The sequence below is a fragment of the Rhinoderma darwinii genome, chromosome 11 (genome assembly GCF_050947455.1).
Source record: "Rhinoderma darwinii isolate aRhiDar2 chromosome 11, aRhiDar2.hap1, whole genome shotgun sequence".
NCBI lineage: Eukaryota > Metazoa > Chordata > Amphibia > Anura > Rhinodermatidae > Rhinoderma > Rhinoderma darwinii.
In genome coordinates this window covers 58,908,331-58,931,272 of record NC_134697.1, presented here as the reverse complement: position 1 = coordinate 58,931,272, position 22,942 = coordinate 58,908,331, and the positions used below count along the sequence as shown (strand labels likewise).

Here is a 22,942-nt window from a genome sequence, read left to right as displayed (position 1 = left end):
GGCTTCTTAGGGTGTTACCCCTTTTGAAAGCTGGGTTATATATATTTATATATATATGGTGGTCATCTGCAAAAAGGTAATTTGGTGCTCCTGGGCCGGGTTACGGCTGGGGGTAAGGTATTTGTGGGCAGATGGCCAAAATTAAGTATCGGTGGCTTCAAGGACTTGCCCCTGTCATTCTGGTTGGTTTATAATGTTATGACCCTGATAGGGTCGCAGTGGGTTATTTGTTGTTATGATGTATCCCCTTTTTTGGGGATTCAAAAAATTATGGTATTTAAAGTTATTGTTATTTAAATAATAAACGGCTGCTGTGGCCATTAAAATCCAACTCTGTTTCAGTGTCTGCTTTGAGAGGGTAGATTTACATAAGGGGAGAAGCGACTCGACTTATTTGAGTCAAGAAGAGGCCGTACTGAAAGAAGAAAAAAGGAATAAGGGAAGGCCTCCATGACTAAAATAGATGGGAGGGACACAGAGTTGGCTGGCCTATGAGAGGAAAAGGGGGGGGGACAGCAGGAGGGCTTGAGTGAGAAGGGGTGGGGATTGAAGGGGATGTACCTGTTTCCTGTTTGTGCTCTCCCTCTCTTCGCCAGGACACAGAAGCAGGAACATGTTCCCGCCCGCCCGCCCTGATGTGGATCGGTTGACCGCGGCAAAAGGTTGCTGCGGATGGTGGTTCTTCTCGTCAAAGTTTATTTGCTTATTGACATTTGTCGTTGGGGGAGGTTAAATTTTGTCATTGCAGCTGCGGGGGGGAGTCCTTGAAGTAGGTCGTAAAAAGTGGTGGGGGGAATGCATCACGGGATGCACCCCCAATTTGTCGGCTTCTTAGGGTGTTACCCCTTTTGAAAGCTGGGTTATATATATTTATATATATATGGTGGTCATCTGCAAAAAGGTAATTTGGTGCTCCTGGGCCGGGTTACGGCTGGGGGTAAGGTATTTGTGGGCAGATGGCCAAAATTAAGTATCGGTGGCTTCAAGGACTTGCCCCTGTCATTCTGGTTGGTTTATAATGTTATGACCCTGATAGGGTCGCAGTGGGTTATTTGTTGTTATGATGTATCCCCTTTTTTGGGGATTCAAAAAATTATGGTATTTAAAGTTATTGTTATTTAAATAATAAACGGCTGCTGTGGCCATTAAAATCCAACTCTGTTTCAGTGTCTGCTTTGAGAGGGTAGATTTACATAAGGGGAGAAGCGACTCGACTTATTTGAGTCATGTCACCACATTATAAGTGCCCTGTCTCCTACATAAGGAGATCGGCGCTGTAATGTAGGTGACAGTAATGCTTTTTATTTAAAAAAACGATCTATTTTAAACCACTTTATGAGCGATTTTTATTTTTATGCGAATGAGTTTCTTAATGCCCAACTGGGCGTGTTTTACTATATGACCAAGTGGGCGTTGTACAGAGGAGTGTATGAGGCTGACCAATCACTGACCAATCAGCATCATGCACTCCTCTCCATTCATTTACACTGCCATAGCGATATAGCTATATCGTTATGTGCAGCTACATACACAAACATTACTGCAGGGTCCTGATAATGAACATACATCACTACCAGCCTGGACGTGATGTTTATTCAGAATCTTGACACTTCGGAATCTTTTCTGTGAGATTCCAGCAAGGCAAGCGTAATCTCGTTTGAAACGACAGGTTACATCGTAATCTCACTGACAGCCTGAGACCCGACATTCAGCTGCCCGTTCGCTCGGGCAGCAAGTTAAAACCCGAGCCGTAAAAAGTCTATGGCTTGGGCTTTAAGGACCCTGACCGCTGGCCGTAAAAACACAGCCAGCGGTCGGGGACCAGTTAAAATAGCAATACCTGGTAGTAGTCGGTGAAAAATCATTTTTATGTAAACTATAATTACCTTCTACGTATGCTCTGTATATCTAGTATTGCGTTTTTTTGTGTTTCCACGCCATATGCTAATGAGCGTAAGAGTCATCTTCATTCCTCAAGCCTTTCCAAGTTAACCCCACCTCCTTACTTTTGATTGACAGATCCTCACCTCCCCCCAGCACACACAATATCCCACTCTTGCGCATCAATGTCCTGTTCTGGTGCGTGCGCTCAATGGGACAACATAGTGGCGCACGTGCAGTGACTAGATTTGAGGGAAGGGTGTCGGACCATACATGATGGGCAGTTGCATTATCTCAGATGAGATTTCGGCATTCGGGACGGACCAGTTTTCGGCGATGGGCGGGCATAAGAAGAGGAACAAACCAGACTGTCGGTCTATTACCATAAAAGGCGCAAAATGTTAACAGACCGTTATTTACAGTCGTAGGAGAGGGGATAATGCCGATTAACTTTTGACAGCAGCAGCCAGCGAGGGGTGAGGAGAGTTTAAAGAGGCTCTGTCACTAGATTTTGCAACCCCTATCTGCTATTGCAGCAGATCGGCGCTGCAATGGAGATTACATTAAAGTTTTTATTTTTTAAAAACGAGCATTTTTGGCCAAGTTATGACCATTTTTGTAGTTATGCAAATGAGGCTTGCAAAAGTCCAAGTGGGTGTGTTTAAAAGTAAAAGTCCAAGTGGGCGTGTATTATGTGCGTACATCGGGGCGTTTTTAATACTTTTACTAGCTGGGCGTTCTGATGAGAAGTATCATCCACTTCTCTTCAGAACGCCCAGCTTCTGCCAGATCACGCTGTGACGTCACTCACAGGTCCTGCATCGTGTCAGACGAGCGAGGACACATCGGCACCAGAGGCTACAGTTGATTCTGCAGCAGCATCAGCTTTTGCAGGTAAGTAGCTACATCGACTTACCTGCTAACGCCGATGCTGCTGCAGAATCAACTGAAGCCTCTGGTGCCGATGTGTCCTCGCTCGTCTGACACGATGCAGGACCTGTGAGTGACGTCACAGCATGATCTGGCAGAAGCTGGGCGTTCTGAAGAGAAGTGGATGATACTTCTCGTCAGAGCGCCCAGCCAGTAGAAGTATTAAAAACGCCCCGATGTACGCACATAATACACGCCCACTTGGACTTTTACTTTTAAACACACCCACTTGGACTTTTGCAAGCCTCATTTGCATAACTACAAAAATGGTCATAACTTGGCCAAAAATGCTCGTTTTTTAAAAATAAAAACGTTACTGTAATCTCCATTGCAGCGCCGATCTGCTGCAATAGCAGATAGGGGTTGCAAAATCTGGTGACAGAGCCTCTTTAAGGCTGGGTTCACACAGAGTTTTATGCAGGCGGAAAATCTGCCTCAAAATTCCGTTTGGAAGTTTGAGGCAGATTTTCCTCTTCCTGCACGCCGATTTTCGCAGCGTTTTTTTTACCTGCGGCCATTGAGCGCCACAGGCATAAAATGCCACGAAATAAGCTTTCTCTGCCTTCCATTGATGTCAATGGGAGGTCAGTAGCGTAAACGCCCGAAGCTAGGGCATGTCCCTTCTTTCTCCCACGAGACGGTTTTACCGCTTGTGGGAAAAAGACACCTCCGCCTCCCATTGAAATCAATGGGAGGCATTTTCGTGCCGTTTTTGACGAGTTTTGCGGAACGGTTTCCTCGTCAACAAACTTGTCAAAAAAACTCAGTGTGAACATAGCCTAATAGGTGAAATGCTGGTGAAAGGTTCCCTTTAACTAATACATTGCAATAAATTCAAAGGCATAGCTTTAATATAAATTGTATATATTCAACATTATTATTGTAATAGAGCACATTGCTGTAACACTTCTCACCTTTTTATTTCCCCCATCTTCATTGATTCAAACACTTCTTCATCATCATCTTCTTCGACACTGCCTTGAGTCACACTCTTAGGAAATTCAGGAATCTCTGTGACGGCAGGGTTGTCTTGATGTTCAGCTTTCTCAGTGCTGGTATCTGTGTTACTTTCACTGTCTTTTTGACTACCAATAGCTGAATCCAGGCCTTCATTTTCCGCCAGAATATCATCTATATTGGTTTCCCGGTAGCACCTAAGCGGTACGGAGTCCAGGTCTGTTTCCGAGTATTTGATAGTTCTGCGGATAATGCCGGTCTCAGAGGCTTGTGTTGTCAAATTAGTCGAGGGAGTTGTCTCTATTTCAACCTCCATGTGACACAAACTATGCTCACACACTACTATGGTCTTATTTTTCAAAGCGCTGCCGTTGATAGGGGAGCATGGAGTTGATGAAGTCTCAGACATATGTAAACCTGAAAGTAAAAGATATACATATTAAATGACATCATATTTGCATAAGCATACAATGCATTCTATGATTTAACCCATTAAGGACCAAATCATTTGTTGCCTTTAATACCAGCAGATTATTATTATTTTTATTTTTTTGCTTTCCTGCATTCTGGTGGTTTAGACACTTATTTTTACTTTGAGGCAGATGTAGGAGGCATTAAAAGCGGTTCACTTACACTATAAGTAACATGTTCTCTTTATTGTACAGGTTGATACAATAATGCTCTGTATTTTTTTTTAGGATTCAGGACTTTTATAAAAACTGTGAAACCTGTTTATCTTTATTTATTTTTTTTACTTTTGTGACTTTTTTTTTTATGATCCAACTTCATTAAGCTTTGTTTTTTTCCCTCTAGGGGGACTTTTACTTTTGATTTTAACTTTTTAACGATAACGCATTGACATTTTTATGTGAAAAAAATAAATAAATAAAATAAAAAAAATTGACGTATGGCCAACAAAGCATTCTCACGAATAACCATGGGCTGTCCAAAACGGGACCCCCCCATTTCTTATTCCACAAAGGTGCCGATTACTGAATACTCCATCTAGAAGGCCAGATCGGCGCTTTCAATTACATTTAAATGCCTTCACCCTTTGCACATTTGGCCATATAATAGATCTATAATTTATATTATTATTTTTGTATCTTTTTACTTTCTTTATGAATACGGTACAATAAAGTGCGTGTTTGTGTACCTGGATAGCACCTGCAGGCTTTGTCGGAGCACAAGTCCTTACCAGTCCTTTGGGTTTCCGGTGAACCATAGAAGAACTCCCATTTGGCTTTTGCAATCTTCTGTGCATGTAAAGAGGCCTCCTTTGGATACCCCCATGTGTCAGCCTGAAAAATGAAAAAAAAAAAAAACACATTAGGAACAAAAATGTTAAAAAAATAAAGAAAAAAAAAATTACAGCATATAAGTTCATTTCCTAATAAGACAACCCATTAAAGTACCTGCTGAATGTGATCTGATCTCCTTGGACTTCTTGGTGACTGCTCGTTTGACGACATGACTTCATCTTTACAGTAATTGGCTTCTCTTGAAATCCGTTGGAGAAGGGGGCTTTGAGAAGGATTTGATGACATATTAGCTGGTGATATGTTACCGGATATTGGACAGCTTGCATTAACATTTGTACTGGGAGAATCACATTCTGGAATCAGGTGACTGTCTGAACCACCGACTGAGCAGGGATTTCCACTCGCTGATGGCTTCTCGCATGTTTGAGGACTTTCAGACTTCAGCTGCGTTTGACTTCCTTGGGGAGATAATGTAGGTTGTGGCGAGCCAACCCTCTGTTCACTGCAACTAGCAACATCTGCTGCCTCCCCAGTGTCTTTGTCGCAAACTGCTAGTTCAGCAGCACAACTCACTTCTCTATGGACATTGCCTTCTTGTGGCACAATTTGACTTGAATCAGAATCCGATGGAATTCCATTTAAAGCCTGGACACTGGATTTTTTGACAAACGTAAATGTTACAATAGAACTATGTCCCACAGACTGAGGAAGCACCACAGGTTTCCTACTCCCTGGTGAACTTAGAGGATTGCTTCTCAATGGACTGCAAGGAGCAGTTACCCTCCCAGATCGATGTCCTGTTTCAGGAACGTTGCAAACCAAAGACCCTGTACTATTATACATTCCTAGGTGAGCACGTCTAGCTTCAGGTGTAAGGCTTTTTCTTAGTACTTGAATCCTCCTGGAATTGAGGTCTGGAGTAAAACATCGGTGGGGGCTAAAAGTTACTTCTGAGTTTAATCCTTGTAGCCAAGACTTGCCTTCAATTTCTCGGAGGGCCCTTGGAGATGAAAGGATGCAGTCCCCCTCAGGAAGGAAGCGGACAACCCCACTAGTTTGAGCCATCATTCTAATTTATAGATCTGTGACATTCAGTTGCTTCAGGTATAAATTGTAGCGTTCATTAAACATAGTTTGGTATACATATCCATGCAGCTCTGTAGAAATCTGAAAAACACAGAAAGATAGGACTAAAAAAAATGTCATAAAGTCAACATTTGGCATCAAAATATATCAAATACTGTATATTGTAGACACTGTATATTGTAGGCACTGTCCAAAAGATGTTGATGTTGCATTGCCAGACCAGTGATTGGCTGGGCTAGTATGTACCATGTTTTCCTATGGTGCACATTCCAAAATGTATGCTGTTTAAATAAAAGCAATCATATTAGACTCTGTTCACACTTGCATTGCCATTTGCTTTTTTTCTGCTCCAACATAGGAGCAGAACAACAAAAATAACGGAAGTGCTAGATCCGTCACATGATGGAATCCAATGGCATCTAATACAACCTATTAACTTAATTGGGTACCATCGGGTTAATGTCATAACTTCCGTCATTTTGCCAGACAAAAGAAAGCTGTATGTTTCGCTATTTTGTAAAGCAACAGAATGTGTCATGGAGGCCCCTAACGGAGCCCCCGACGCAGATGTGAACAGGGCCTTAAATGTAGCTTCATCACATATTCAGATTCTAAGGATAAAGTACATCTCTTCACTGTTAAAACTCAGCATCTGATCCAAGTTTCTGCAGTAAGAGTAATGTCCGAACTAAAAAAATATGCCAGTAATATTAAAGTTTCAGATCACCCTTAAAATATCTCAGCATAGCACTACAATTACCTATCTACCATTAAAATGTTACAGCCTGTTGGCTTACACATAATACCATAGTGTCTATACCCCTGGTGTCAACCCTGCTGCCATTGCAAATCTTCAATTTCTGCTACTTCGGAATGTATGAAAGAGTACTTAAACAACGACGGCATATTAGCTAGTATTGTTGGGAATCCATTTTGTAATGACACATGCTTATAATTTTTCCTCAGATGATGTCATTTACGTAACATATAGCAGAGCCGAATTTAATGTTGTAGTCACTTGCATCTCTTCCCTATATCAGTCTTACACACTCTAGATCTAATGTCATCGGCAGCCAATTGACCTATGAGTATGTTTTTGGAAAGCAAAAAGAAATCCAAACAAATACGTGGAAAACAATCAAACCATGTGCAAAAGTTAGTCCTCTACTCCAATCCTTCAAGGCAAATGTGTTAACTACTGAGGCACGGTGTTATTTATTTCATCCAATGTGACAGCTTAATGAGTTTACCGACAGTCCTAAAGAAAATTACCAGTAACATTTCAAGATACCACAATGATTAGTGTCAAAACATATTAACCTACTGCACTGCCAAACTCACCTCTGCTACATCTGTAGAAAAACTTATTAAGATGGTAATAAATTGCGAAAGTGTGTTGCTTTAAGAGAAACAACTTTACCTATTTACTCCCAAGGAACTTGTTTAACTTCTAAATTATATTGCTGACAATGACCATTATTTTTTAAACCATCTGTTAGGGCATTTGATGGATTCTTTTCCTAAGTAATTATGCTCTTAGCATACTGTATTGCTTCATACTAAATCCCCAAAAGTGCAAATTCATGAAATCTGTTTTCCAAAGTAGCTTGCTGGAGTACAAACCGTAATAAACCAGTTTTATAATGTTCGGACTTAAAAATAGGTCAACCTGTAAGAAGCTGAAGTGATCAAAATGTTGCATGTTCACCAAATATCTCGCTCCACAAAAAACATGCCTTTACACCACTCAGTCGCCAGAAAAACTAAAAAGTTACGGCTCTCAGAAGGTCACTACAAAACAAAAAATTTTTTTTTAACAAAAAAAAAGCTATTGAAATTTTGTATCGCCGTAATCGTATTGACCCACAGAATAAAGTTAACATGTAGTTTCTACCGTACAGTAAACATCGTAAAAACTAAACCCAAAAATCAACGGAGGAATCTTTTTTTTTTTTTTTTTAGTTTCTCAGTACATTATATGGTAGAATAAATTGTGCCATTAAAAACTACAACTAGTCCTGCCAAAACCAAACCCTCATATGGCTATGTCGTCGAAAAATGTAAAAAAGGGTATGGCTATTGAAATGTGACTATGGAAAAAACTAAGACTTCGTTCACATCTGCGTTGGGACTCTGTTGATGGGTTTCATCTGAGCATTACATAGTTACATAGTTAGTACGGCTGAAAAAAGACACATGTCCATCAAGTTCAACCAAGGGAAGGGAAAAGGGAAGGAAAAATTTCTACACATAGGAGCTAATATTTTTTTGTTCTAGGAAATTATCTAACCCTTTTTTAAAGCCATCTACTGTCCCTGCTGTGACCAGCTCCTGCGGTAGGCTATTCCATAGATTCACAGTTCTCACTGTAAAGAAGGCTTGTCGCCCCTGAAGCTTGAACCTTTTTTTCTCCAGACGGAGGGAGTGCCCCCTTGTTTTTTGAGGGGGTTTTTACAAGGAACAGGATTTCACCATATTTTTTGCATGTGCCATTAATATATTTATATAAGTTAATCATGTCCCCCCTTAGTCGTCTTTTTTCAAGGCTAAATAGGTTTAATTCTTTCAATCTTTACTCATAACTTAAATTCTCCATGCCCCTAATTAGCTTCGTTGCTCTTCTTTGTATTTTTTCCAACTCCAGGGCATCCTTTCTATGAACTGGAGCCCAGAACTGAACTGCATATTCTAGATGAGGCCTCACTAATGCTTTGTAAAGTGGTAATATTACATCCCTGTCCCACGAGTCCATGCCTCTTTTAATACACGACAATATCCTGCTGGCCTTTGAAGCAGCTGATTGACACTGCATGCTGTTATTGAGTTTATGATTTACAAGTACACCCAGATCCTTCTCAACAAGTGAATCCGCCAGTGTAGCTCCCCCTAGGACATATGATGCATGCAGGTTGTTGGTACCCAGATGCATAACTTTACATTTATCTACATTAAACTTCATCTGCCAAGTGGACGCCCAAACACTTAGTTTGTTTAAATCTGCCTGCAATTCATGAACATCTTCCATAGACTGAACTATATTACATAGCTTGGTGTCATCTGCAAAAATAGAAATAGTGCTATTAATCCCATCCTCTATATCATTAATAAATAAGTTGAATAATAGTGGTCCCAGCACTGAACCCTGGGGTACACCACTTATAACCGGTGACCATTCAGAGAAGGAATCATTGACCACAACTCTCTGGATACGGTCCTTGAGCCAATTCTCAATCCAATTACAAACTATATTTTCTAAACCTATAGTCCTTAATTTACCCATTAGGCGTCTATGGGGGACAGTGTCAAATGCCATTGCAAAGTCCAAAAACACTAAATCCACAGCGGCCCCTCTGTCTAGACTTCTGCTCACCTCTTCATAAAAACAGATTAGGTTAGTTTGACAACTTCTGTCCTTAGTAAAACCGTGCTGGCTGTCACTTATAATGCTATTTATTGTCACATAATCCTGTATATAGTCCCTCAATATCCCCTCAAACATTTTCCCCACGATGGATGTTAAGCTTACTGGTCTATAATTACCTGGGGAAGACCTAGAGCCCTTTTTGAAAATAGGCACCACATTTGCGCTGCGCCAGTCCCTTGGCACTATACCAGTCACTAGAGATTCTCTGAATATTATGAAAAGGGGGACAGAAATAACGGAACTAAGCTCTTTAAGAATTCTAGGGTGTAACCCATCTGGTCCCGGGGCCTTGTGCACATTTATTTTATTTAATTTAGCTTGGACCATCTCTACATTCATCCAATTCAGTATATCCACTGATATATTAACAGCACTGGCACCGGCTACATCAGCTGCTCTTTCTTCAGTTGTATATACAGAGCTAAAGAACCCATTTAGTAACTCTGCCTTCTCTTGATCCCCCTGTGATCAACTCCCCATTACCATTATCTAGGGGTCCTACATGTTCAGACCTTGGCTTTTTAGCATTTATATACTTGAAGAATTTTTTGGGATTTGTTTTACTATCCTTGGCCATCTGCCTTTCATTTTGTATTTTTGCTAATTTTATTATATTTTTACAGATTTTATTAAGCTCTTTATATTTTACAAAGGCTACAGCTGTACCCCCAGATTTGTATTTTTTAAATGCCCTTTTTTTGTCATGTATTGCCCCTTTCACAGAAGGTGTAAGCCATGTGGGGTTTAATTTGAGTCGTTTATACTTGTTACCTATAGGAATAAATTTTGCACTATAATTACCCAAAGTAGATTTGAAAATCTCTCATTTATCATTTGTTCCATTATTTGACATTAGTTCTTGCCAGTCCATATCCTGAATTGCAGCCCTCATCCTGGGGATTTTGGCTTTTTTAAAATTAAATGTTTTTGCCCTCCCAGCCTGCGTTTGTTTTTTACAGTATAGGTAAAATGTAACTATATTATGATCACTGTTACCGAGGTTTTCACGAACATTGACATTCCCAACAAGATCTGCATTATTAGAAATGACCAGATCCAACAGAGCTTCACCTCTAGTCGGGTCTTCCACAAACTGGCCCATAAAATTTTCCTGCAACAGGTTGAGGAAATGTCTCCCCTTTGCAGTTGAAGCTGAACCATGACACCAATTAATATCCCGGAAATTAAAATCTCCCATTATCACTACAGTACCCGCCTGTGCAGCCCGCTCCATCTGTTTATATAGCTGAACATCCATCTCCTCAGTTATATTGGGGGGTCTATAGATTACACCAAAAGTAATTTTTTCAGTGTTTACCTCCCTTTCTAGTTCCACCCACAAGGTTTAAACCTCCTCACAGTATTCACCCACTATTGTCTCTTTCACACTCGCCTTCATATCATTTCTCACATACAGACATACACCACCACCTTTCCTATTTGTCCTGTCTTTCCGAAAAAGTGTAAAACCCTGTAGATTTACAGCCCAGTCATGTGAAGAGTCATGAACGGAATCAAACTGAAACAAACGGAAACCATAGATTTCCGTTTGCATCACCATTGATTTCAATAGTGACGGATCCAGTGCCGATTTCAATAGTGACGGATCCAGTGCAAATGGTTTCCGTTTGTCCCCATTGTGAAATCAATGGTGATGGAAACGGAAACCTATGGTTTCCATTTGTGTCAGTGAGGGCTCCATTCTGACAGAAAGCTCAGACGGAACGTCGGAACGGAGCCCTGATGCAGATGTGAACATAGCCTAAGGCCTAGTTTACATGGAGGAATTTGCATGCAGAAAATATCTGCCTCAAAATTCGGTCAGGAACTTTGAGGCAGTTTTTCACCTGCCTGCCCTTTATTGCCGTGGTTTCTCGCAAGCGGGCATTGAGGGCCGCAGGCAAAAATTGCAATGAAAATCTCTTTCCCTGCCTCCCATTGATTTCAATGGGAGGTCAGAAGCGGCAAAAAAGAACATGCCAGTTTTTTTCCCGCGAGCAGCTAAAAGCCGCCACAGAAAAAAACACCTCCGCCTCCCATTGAAATCTATGGGGTTTTACTAATAAAATGCAAAGGATAAATTAATCATCAAGATGTGCGTATACTTCAATAAAAGGCAGTCTGGAGCACTAAGCAATTGTTGCAGCTCTTTAATCAAGGAAAGGTTTTTAGACCATCTCCAAACCACAGGCATCTCTAGCAGCGGGCTGGGGATTCAACCGCCCCGGGCGCCGACGGCTAAGGTGGCGGCGGCGCCCCTATAACAAACCGCCACCCTGCCTACTTCCCTACAATTGTATCTGTGCCTAAAGGACAGAGATACAATTGAACGGATCACTAGCGCTGGCAGGGCAAGGAACATTAGTTCCTTACCCTGCCATTTAAAGCCTTTCAATGACACAAGCGCCGCAATGACGTCATCGCCCTGCTAACGTCGTTCAACTACAGAAGAGAAAGACCAGGCCTCTGTTGCAAGAGGCCGGTGTGGGAACGGGATCAGGTGAGTGTGTGAATATAGACTTTTTCAGTGAACAGTGTGAGTGGCTCTATCTACAGGAGGCTCTATGGTGGGCACTATGTATGGGGGAACTATATAAAGGGGGGTTCTACGGGGGCCAATATCTATAAAGGGGGCTCTATGTGGGGCACAATCTACAGGGGGCAGTGTGTGCTTTACTTTACGGTGACACAATTGTATGGTACTATTATATTCAGGGGCACAGTGTATAGTGCGATTATATTTAGGGGCATAGTGTGTGGCACGATGAGAATCATAACTTTGTTTATAGGTGCGATAATATAATGTTTGAAAAGTGAGAAGCTGAAGACATCTGAGTGGCAAACTGCAGAAATGGGCTGTGACTGGGAGAAGTCATCATAGAGGTCTGGGCTGGATGGAGAAGTAAAAAGAAAAAAGACCAGAATCCAAGAAGATGTCACCTGTGAGTCACTAATTGTAAATGTTTATTCTGCCTCTAACTAATCAATCAATACTGTAGTCATTGTATGCTCTGCAAAGAGATGGGTGGTATCATTTTTTTTGTGAAACAGCAACTACCAGCATATCCTCACCATTGTTCGGGCCATGCTGGGAGCTATAATTTCATGCTGTACAAACCTATATGCAGGGGTTAAACAATCTGCAAACAATGAGAATTTTATCTTCGTTTATAGGTGCGGAAATGTTTGAAAAATAAGAAGCAAACTGCAGAAATGGGCCGTGGCCGGGAGAAGACTTCATGGGGTCTGGGCCGGATGGAGAAGAAAAGAGAAAAAGAACGACTCCAAAACTGAGAGGACGTCAACTGTGAGTAACAATGTAAATGTTTATTCTGCCTCTAATCAATACTATAGTCACTGTATGAACTGCAGCGAGATGATGGGTGGTATAATTTTTTTCTTGTGAAACAGCAACTCCCAATATATTTTTACAATTGTTCGGGCCAAGCTGGGAGCTGTAGTTTTACACTGCACAAACCTATACGGCAGGAGTTACACTGAATTTGATCTCTGTATTGAGATGTATTTGTGCTGGTACTATATATATGTACTGAGAATGGTTCTGGTACTGTATTTATGTATGCAGCTTTGTTCTGGTGCTGTATATATGTATTGAGCTTGGTACTGGTGGTGTATTTATGGTCTAAGCTTGGTTCTTGTGCTGTATTTATGAACGGAGCTTGGTTCTGGTGCTGTATTTATGTACGGAGCTTGGTTCTGCTGCTGTATTTATGTACGGAGCTTGGTTCTGCTGCTGTTTATATGTACTAAGCTTTATTCTGGTGCAAGAAAGAACATAGGGAGAAATCCTCCAGCTCACCTGACACACTCCGGTGTGTCGTAGATAGCGCCCGGATCCTCGTGTCGGCACACGGATAACAATAGGAGACAAGGAACAAAGGTAGGATCCAGCTCTAGATAGCGTTTAAAATGGAAGACTGTTTTCCAAGTTTAATGATGTAGATTTAAAAGGAAGTCCAGTAGTATTAGGTCCTGGGTGTGTACAAAGTGGAGGGATGGTGTCCTCTTAGGCCTACGCGTTTCGGACGACAACTGCGTCCTTAGACTTGGTAGTAGTCCTTTTAAATCTACATCATTAAACTTGGAAAACAGTCTTCCATTTTAAACGCTATCTAGCGCTGGATCCTACCTTTGTTCCTTGTCTCCTTTATTCTGGTGCTGTATATATATGTAATGAGCTTGGTTCTGGAACCATATTTATTACTGTGCTTCTTCCAGTGCACACTGAATATTCATGCCTATGATGCTGAATGTGTACAAATAGGTCTATAATTAATAAGTGTAATATACTGAGTGCAGGTAGATAGGTATGTAATTTATCTGCATTTATACACTGCAGATTTTATGCAGAATGGGATCAGGAATTTTATAAATCTTATCTGCTTGTCTTAAACAGATTTATAGAACATGTGAACATAAAAATTATATGGTTTTCTTCTTTGCTATTTGTCCTCTATCACCCTATAGGGCGTGTGGGGGTACCGTTTCATTTTTCACCTCAGGCAGCAGAAGGGCTAGGTGCACCCCTGGGCGCATAGATAATCTGTTCAATGCAATTGTCAGTGACCTGTTGTGGTAATGCTGCCTTTGTCCTGTCCTCCTCTTCTCTGCAATTTGGACTGGAGGCGGAGACAGCAGGAGGAGAGGATAGAAAACCATGAGGAAAGGACTCCCGCCTCCTACCCAGGCTGGACCCATGTACACTGCAGACACAGCCCGGGAAAAGATACATCACTGGTAGGTTGTCCCTAGTTTCAGGGAGTTCCTGTCAGTAGCATCACTCTTGCTCATGAGCTATGTATGTGATTTCATTCTATCTTTTAGTAAGCATTATTTGATTTTGGAAGGGGGGGGGGGGGTTTTGATGTATACAACAGAAGAAAGAGCAGCTGATGTAGCCGGTACCAGTGCCGTTAATACATGAATATACTGAATTGGCTAAATGTAGTTATGGTCCAAGCGAAGTTAAATAAAATAAATGTGCACAAGGCCCCGGGAGCAGATGGGTTAGACCCTAGAGTTATTAAAGAGCTTAGTTCAGTTATTTCTCTCCCCCTCTTCATAATATTTAGAGACTCTCAAGTGAATGGTATAGTGCCAAGGGACTGGCGTAGGGCAAATGTGGTGCCTATTGTCGAAAAGTGCTCTAGGTATTCCACGGGTAATTATAGACTTTTTAGCTTAACATCAATTGTGGGAAAAATGTTTGTGGTGCTATTGAGTGACTATATACAGGATTATGTGACAAAAAAATAGTATTACAAGTGACAGCCAGCACGGTTTTACTAAGAACAGAAGTTGTCAGACCAACCTGATTTGTTTTTATGGAGAGGTGAACAGAAGCCTAGACAGAGGGGCCGCTGTGGATATAGTGTTTTTGGACTTTGCAAAGGCATTTGACACTGTCCCTCATAGACGTCTAACGGGTAAATAAAGGACTATAGCTTTAGAAAGTATAGTTTGTAATTGGATTGAGAATTGGCTTAAGGACCGTATCCAGAGAGTTGTGGTCAATGATTCCTACTCTGAATGGTCCCTGGTTATAAGTGGTGTACCCCAGGGTTGAGTGCTGGGACCACGATTATTCAACTTATTTATTAATGATATAGAGGATGGGATTAATAGCACTATTTCTATTTTTGCAAATGACACCAAGCTATGTAGTATTGTTCAGTCTATGGAAGATGTTCGTGAATTGCAAACTGATTTGAACACACTAAGTGGTTGGGTGTCCACTTGGCAAATGAGGTTTAATGTAGACAAATGTAAAGTTATGCATCTGCGTACCAACAATTTGAATGCATCATATGTCCTAGGGGGGAGTTATACTGGGAGAGTCACTTGTGGAGAAGGATCTGGGTGTACTTGTAGAGCACAAACTAAATAACAGCATGCAATGTCAATCAGCTGCTTCAAAGGCCAGCAAGATATTGTCGTGTATTAAAAGAGGCATGGACTCGCGGGACAGGGATGTAATATTACCACTTTACAAAGCATTAGTGAGGCCTCATCTAGAACATACAGCTCAGTTCTGGGCTCCAGTTCATAGAAAGGATGCCCTGGAGTTGGAAAAAATACAAAGAAGAGCAACTAAGTGGATAAGGGGAATGGAGAATCTAAGTTACGAGGAAAGATTAAAATCATTAAACTTATTTGTAATGGCAGGGGGTAGGGAGACGGACAAGTAAGCCCTAATCTACCCGCCACTCTGTCCCTGCCTACTTGCAACGACCCGCCCTAGGCGACGGGGTACAACTGGGCGGCGGTCCCTGCGCTCAGTAAGTGCACGACAAACACGACAAACATACAAAGGAACACAAGCAAGGAAAAGGGGCCGTTGCCCACGGCAACACCGTGAGCAACCAGAGTGGTGAACGAGCAGAGTCAAGCCAGGAGTGTGCGAGGTACAAAACGAAAAGCAGAAGAGTAGTCGGTAAGCCAGGGTCTGTATGGAGCAGGATCAAAAATAGCAGGAGCTGTAGCTGGGCCAGGAAACCACAAGGAAAGAATCACAAGCACCGAGGGACAGGAAGTGCAGGCTTAAATAGACCGAGGGCGGGAGCTAGCTGAGTCTGGCCAGGTTACGATAGGCTCTCCCACTCCTAAGCCTGCCAGCCTGAATGGTGGAAGCAGGAGTCAGTCTCAGGGATGTATTCTCAGGTGCTGACTAATTAGTTCTGGGAGTTAACCCCGAAGCTGTGCCTGGCAGATCCTTTACATTATTTAGCCTTGAAAGAAGACTACTAAGGGGGGACATGATTAACTCATAGAAATATATGAATGGCACATCGAAAGAATATGCTGAAATCTTGTTCCATGTAAAACCCCCTCAAAAACAAGGGGGCCTCCCCGCCTGGAGAAAAAACGTTCAATGTGCAGAGGCGACAAGCCTTCTTTACTGTGAATCTATGAAATAGTCACCACAGGGATAGTAGATGGCTTTCAAAAAGGCTATCTCAATGAGTGGAAATTTTTCCCTTCCCTTTTTCCCATCCCTTCGTTGAACTTGATGGACATGTGTCATACGGTGTAACTATGTTCGCCCGGTTGCTAAAATGCCCTAGAAGCTTCCCTGCTCCAAACAATTGGAAATTCACAATTTTACAGTGAGTATTGTTTACAAATGGAAAGCCTTCAAGACAGTTTGCAATCATTCCAGTATGGGTGTTCCAACAAACTCAGTCCAAGGTCACACAATTTAATGCTCACAGATATAAAAGGAAAACCCAGGAGCTACATCACATGATCTTTAGACCTCTGTAAGCACATTCAACATTTAGGACAGCACAATTAGAAAAAGACTGAACAAGTATGACTTTCAGGGAAGGGAGGCTAGGAAAAAGCCCCCCCCCTCCAAAAAAAATTATAAATATGGCAGCATGACTGGTTTACAAAATTTAATCTGAACAAACCACGAAAGTTCTTTGGACTGATGAGACCAATGTGGATACGTTTGGTTATCATACAGGGCATCATGTTTGGCCAAAAACACAGCGTATCACCACAAACACCTCATTCCAATTGTCAGGCAAAGTGGTGAAGGGTGAGGATTCGGAATTGTTTTGCAGCCACAGGACCTGTGGAACTTGCAGTCATTGAGACAAAGATGTACTCCCTTCTATACCAGAATATTCTTGAGACAAACGTGAGGCCATATGTCCAGCAGCTTAAACCCTTCCCGACATTTGTCGTAAGTATACAACATAGAAAGCCAGTGCTTCCCGCAAAATGTCGTATGCTTACGCCAAATGTTTGGCACCGGCTCAGAAGCTGAGTCGGTGCCATCATCCCCGGATGTCAGCTGTATCTGACAGCTGACATCCGGCTGTAATGGCGGGGACCAAAATTAGCTTTGATCCCAGTCATTACCCCTTCAATGCAGCGTTCAAACGTGATCGCTACATTTAAGCTGTTTGCAGCTCATCGGAACCCCAACAATAAAATTGCCAGGGTTCCGATGGCTGCAATGGCAACCGGAGGCCTAATACTGGCCTCCCGGTGTGTCTAGCACGGAAGCCGGTCAAGATCCTGATCGGCTTCCGTAGCCGCCAGCAAGATGGCGCCGGCTCAGGAGCTGAAACGGCGTCATAAGCGGTGGAAGTCAGTTGTATGTTACAGTTGACATCCACCTGTAATGGCAGGAACCGGAGCTAGCTCCGATCCCTGCCATTAACCCCTTCGATGCAGCAATCGAAAGAGATTGCTGCATCTTAGCGGTTGATAGCAGATCACAAGCCCCGACAGGCAATCAGGACTGGCGACTGCGGCTATGGCAACAGGAGACACAATGGCCTCCTGCTCTGCCATTACGGAAGCCGATTAGGCCCCGCCGGGAGGTGAAGCCTAATCGACTTGCTGTCAGTGAATAACTGACAGATCTAATACATTGCACTACGTAGGTAGTGCAATGTATTAGAAAAAAAACATCAGACAGTTAGACCTAAATGGCACTCCCTCCACTCTGAACCCTACAATGTGCCCAAACAGCAGTTTCCTTCCACATATATGGCATCGTCATACCTGGGAGAACCCTTTTAACAATTTTTGGGGTGTGTGTCTCCAGTGGCATAAGCTGGGCATGACATATTTGTCACTGAAATGGCAGAACTAGGGAAAAATATACACTTATTATTTCACATCTGAGCCTCTGCAATTGTGAACCAATACTTTGTAAATCACCAAATTAGGCCTAAATTTTACATGGTACTCTTTCACTCCTGAGCCTGGTGGAATGTCCAGGCAAAAGATTAGCGCCCCATGTAGGGTGTTTCAAAAACCGGGAAACACCGCATAATAATTAAAGAGCTGTCTTGTTATGGTGGCACAAGCTGGGCACCACATATTGGCATATCTATGGAAAAAAAATCCCATTTTCACTCTGCAACATCAAGCGCACACTAATTTCTACAAAACACCTGCAGGGTTAAAATGCTTACTACACCCCTAGGTAAATGCATTTAAGGGGTGTCGTTTCCAAAATTGGGTCACTTCTGCTCGGTTTCCACTGTTTTGGGCCCACAGGCGCCCAGAAACCAATCCAGCAACATCTGCACTCCAAATGGCGCTCCTTCCCTTCTGAGCCCTGCCGTGTGCCCAAACAGAAGTTTATGACCACATATGGGGTATTTCCGTACTCAGAAGAAATTGCTTTACAAAGGTTTGGTTCTTTTTTTCCTTTATTTGTTGAGAAAATTACAAATTTTGCGCTAAAGCTACGTCTTATTGAAGAAAAAGGATGGTTTTGATTTTCACTGTTCAATTCTAAGAAATTCTATGAAACATCTTTGGGGTCAAAATGCTTACTACACCCCTAGATGAATTCCTCAAGAGGTGTAGTTTCCTAAATGGAGTCACTTTCTGGGCGTTTTCATTGTTTTGTCCCCTCAGGGGTTTTGTAAATGTGACATGGCCTCCGCAAACAATTCCTGCTAAATGTGATCTCCAAAAGCCAAATAGCGCTCTTTCCCTTCTAAGCCCTGCCGTGTGTCCAAACAGCCGGTTATTACCACATGTGGGGTATTCTTTTACTCAGGAGAAATTGCTTTACAAATTTTGCGGTGCTTTTTCTCCTTCAGTCCTTGTGGAAATGAGAAAAAAATTAGCTAAACCTAAATTTTCTTTGAAAAAAATGTAGATTTTTATTTTCAGGGCCTACTTCCAATAATTTCTGCAAAAACTGTAGGGTCAAAACGCTCATTATACTCCTAGAAAATTTCCAGAATTGGTGTGGTTTCCAAAATTGGGTCATTTGTGGGGGGGGGGTTTCCACTGTTATGTCCCCTCAGGGGCTTTGTAAATGCAACATGGCCTCCGCAAACCATTCCAGCTAAATGTGAACTCCAAAAGCCAAATAGCGCTCTTTCTCTTCTAAGCCCTGCCGTGTGTCCAAACAGCCGGTTATTACCACATGTGGGGTATTTTTTTACTCGGGAGAAATTGCTTTACAAATTTTGCGGTGCTTTTTCTCCTTCAGTCCTTGTGGAAATTAGAAAAAAAATTAGCTAAACCTACATTTTCTTTGAAAAAATTTAGATGGTCATTTTCAGGGCCTACTTCCAATAATTTCTGCAATAAACCTGTGGGGTCAAAATGCTCACTATACCCCTAGATAATTTCCTTGAGGGGTCTAGTTTCCCAAATGGGGTCACTTTTGGGAGGTTTCCACTGTTTTGGCACCACAAGAGCCCTTCAAACCGGACATGGTACCTAAAATATTTTCTAATAAAAAGGAAGCCCCAAGACTCACTAGGTGCTCCTTTGGTTCTGAGGCTGGTGCTTCAGTCCATTACCACACTAGGGTCACATGCGGGATATTTATAAAAACTGCAGACACTGGGCAATAAATATTGAGTTGCATTTCTCTGGTAAAACCTTCTGTGTTACAAAAAAAAAAAACGGATTAAAAATGAATTTCTGCAACAAAAAAAAAAAAAGGAAATTTGTAAATTTCACCTCAACATTGCTTTAATTCGTGTGAAACGTCTAAAGGGTTAAGAAACTTTCTAAATGCTGCTTTGAATCCTTTGAGGGGTGAAGCTTTTAAAAAGCCCTCAAAGCCACTTCACAACTGAACTGCCCCCTGTAAAAATAGCCTTTTGAAAATGTGAGAAATTGCAGCAAAAGTTCTAAGCCCTGTAACGTCCTAGAAAAATAAAACAATATTCAAAAAACGATGCCAATCTAATGTAGACATATGGGGGATGTTAATTAGCAACTATTTTGTGAAGTATAACTGCCTGTCTTACAAGCAGATACATTTAAATTTAGAAAAATGCAAATTTTTGAAATTTTTCACTAAATTTTGGTGTTTTTTTACAATTAAATACTGAATGTATCGAGTAAACTTTGCCAGTAACATAGAGTCCAATGTGTCATGAGAAAACAATCTCAGAATCGCTTGGATAGGTGAAAGCATTCCAAAGTTATTACCACATAAAGTGAAACAAGTTATATTTGAAAAATGAGGCTCTGTCAGGAAGGTCAAAAGTGGCCAAAGAGGGAAGGGGTTAAAAGTTGATTTTAAAAATATACAAGGGAATGTTTGGAAATATTGTCAAGTCATGTATTACCTACCGCATGATGGCGGTTCAAGGGGTTAAAACTACATGACTGTTTCCCATTAAATATACAATGATTTGAACACAATTCCATCTTCCCTGTAATTTTGTTATTATAAATATATCCTATATAATTACAGCAACAGAACCAGGCTCTGACATATATACGGCATCAGAACCAAGCTCAATACATAAATACATCACTATAACCAAGCTCAGTACATATATACAGCTCCAGAACGAAGCTCTGTATATAAATACAGCACCAGAACCAAGATCAGCATATACATACAGCACAAGAACCAAGCTCAGTACATATATACAGCACCAGAACAAAGCTCAGTACATATATACAGCACCAGAACCAAGCTCAGTACATAGATACAACACCAGAACAAGTCTCAGTACATAAATACAGCACCAGAACAAAAAAAAAGCTCAATTTAGCGCAATCCCTGCCGCGTAGGCTTGTACGGCGTAAAACTATAGCTCCCAGCATGGCCCGAACAATGGTATGGACATGCCAGGAATTGCGGTTTCACAGAAAAAAAAAACATCATACCACCCATCATCTCGCTGCAGATCGTACAGTGTCTACAGTACTGATTAGAGGCAGAACAAACATTTAAATTAAGTGACTCACAGGTGACGTCTTCTCAGCTTCTCACTTTTCAAACATTTCTGCACCTATAAACAAACATTAAAATTCTCATGGTGCCACACACTACTCCCCTAAAAATAATAGCACCATACACTGTGCCTCCCACATACATAATGCCCCCTATAGATACTGCCCTCCATAGAGCCCCTGAAGATTGTGCCCCTCATAGTGCCATACATATATCCCCCTGTAGATAGTGGCCCCCATAAATCCCGCTGTAGATAGTAGCCCCTGTAGTTAATGCCCCACATACAGCCCCCTCTAGATAGTGCCCCACATATAGTTCCCCTGTAGACAGTGCCCCACATATAGCCCCCTGAAGAAAGTGCCCCACATATAGTCCCCCCCAGTAGATCGTGCCCCCGTATTTATGTGGATTATATCTATACGTAAATGTCTATCACTTTAAGTTTTCAGCTTTAGTTATTACAGTGTGAATTAGTCCTCCCACAGGCAGATATGGAAAACTGCAGAAGGATTTAAGCCTAGCAAAACCCTCTAATACCTTTTTCGAAGACGAGCTCAATCAGCTAAATACTTTGAGCCTATGCTTCTTTTATCCTGTATGGTATTGGCAGGATAAGAAGAGTAATTCATCTGCAAAATTATAAGAGCACGGAATAAGACTTTAAAAACTTTGCAAAGTTAAGCAGTTTAAATGTACAGAGCTATTTAATAGAGCTGAATATTTATTATTATTTTAAATACTACTTTTAGCCTACATACTCCACTGCAACGTAAATACTCTCTTCTGTTGCAATGGTGCGATCAACTCAACTACCAAGTGACCAAGGTCCTTTTGGAGCGTTCATTGCAGATTCTGTAAGAAATGAAGAGGAGAATAGTGCTTCATGGACCACGGTTTCCAACTGACTTAATTATTATTATCTGCCAGTGGGCACTGCCATTTATTTCTGGAACAGAAGGGAGAACTTTATTTCCATACCCCCTCACGGTGAATACCGATAGAGTGCAACAATTGTTTCTTACTAAATGGAATCGAGGGGTCAGTCAGGTGTCAGTGGCACCTGTCATACTATGGATCTGGCACTGCGTTGTGGTTTGTTAAACATGGACACCATATTGCAGATGTGAATAGAGCCTAAGGCCAGTTTCACATGAGCATAACATGGCCAACATTTCTGTGACCGTATTACGGCCGCAAATCCTGTCTCGTCCGTGAGTCTAATGTCCCAAACTATAAAAACCGATAGAGACAATGGGAAAGTGCATGTATTTGTATATATATATATATATATATATATATATATATATATATATATATATATATATATATATATATTAAAACCCCTTCACGCACCCGGACGGGCTGTATCTTACAGCGGACACCTGGCACTAACCGCAGCATCAGAGGCGTTGAAAAGAGGGGTGCGACCCCTTCGACAGCTCATCGTCCCCCCCCACAGTGAGATCGGGGGGTGACGACAGTTGTTAAGGCAGCCCAGGAATCGTAATGAAAGCCCCCAGGGATGCCTTCACTCTGCCTCTTAACAGAAGCCTGTAAACATGAGTGGTTCAAGTCCCCTAAAATAAAAAAAGTTAACAAAATTGGTATTGCTGCATCCATAAAAGTCTGAACTATTAGAATATAGCATTATTTAATGCGCACGTGAACGCTGGAAAAAATAAAAAATGTAAAACG

General features: G+C 41.7%; 1 protein-coding gene across 6 annotated transcripts in view; it reads right to left on the bottom strand.

The window, feature by feature from the left end:
* The window catches only part of PSD (pleckstrin and Sec7 domain containing), a 321,618-nt gene that overhangs the window by 223,787 nt on the left and 74,889 nt on the right, over positions 1–22,942 (bottom strand). For 4 of the 6 annotated variants that reach the window (XM_075841603.1, XM_075841605.1, XM_075841606.1 and 1 more), the window contains 3 exons: positions 5,184–6,197; positions 4,925–5,069; positions 3,726–4,185 (listed from right to left, as the gene is read on the bottom strand). In XM_075841603.1, the coding sequence (XP_075697718.1) occupies positions 3,726–4,185; positions 4,925–5,069; positions 5,184–6,098 (1,520 nt within the window). In that variant the 5' untranslated portion in view covers positions 6,099–6,197. The remainder of the gene's footprint in view (positions 1–3,725; positions 4,186–4,924; positions 5,070–5,183; positions 6,198–22,942) is intronic. The other 2 variants (XM_075841607.1, XM_075841608.1) reach the window with 1 other exon arrangement.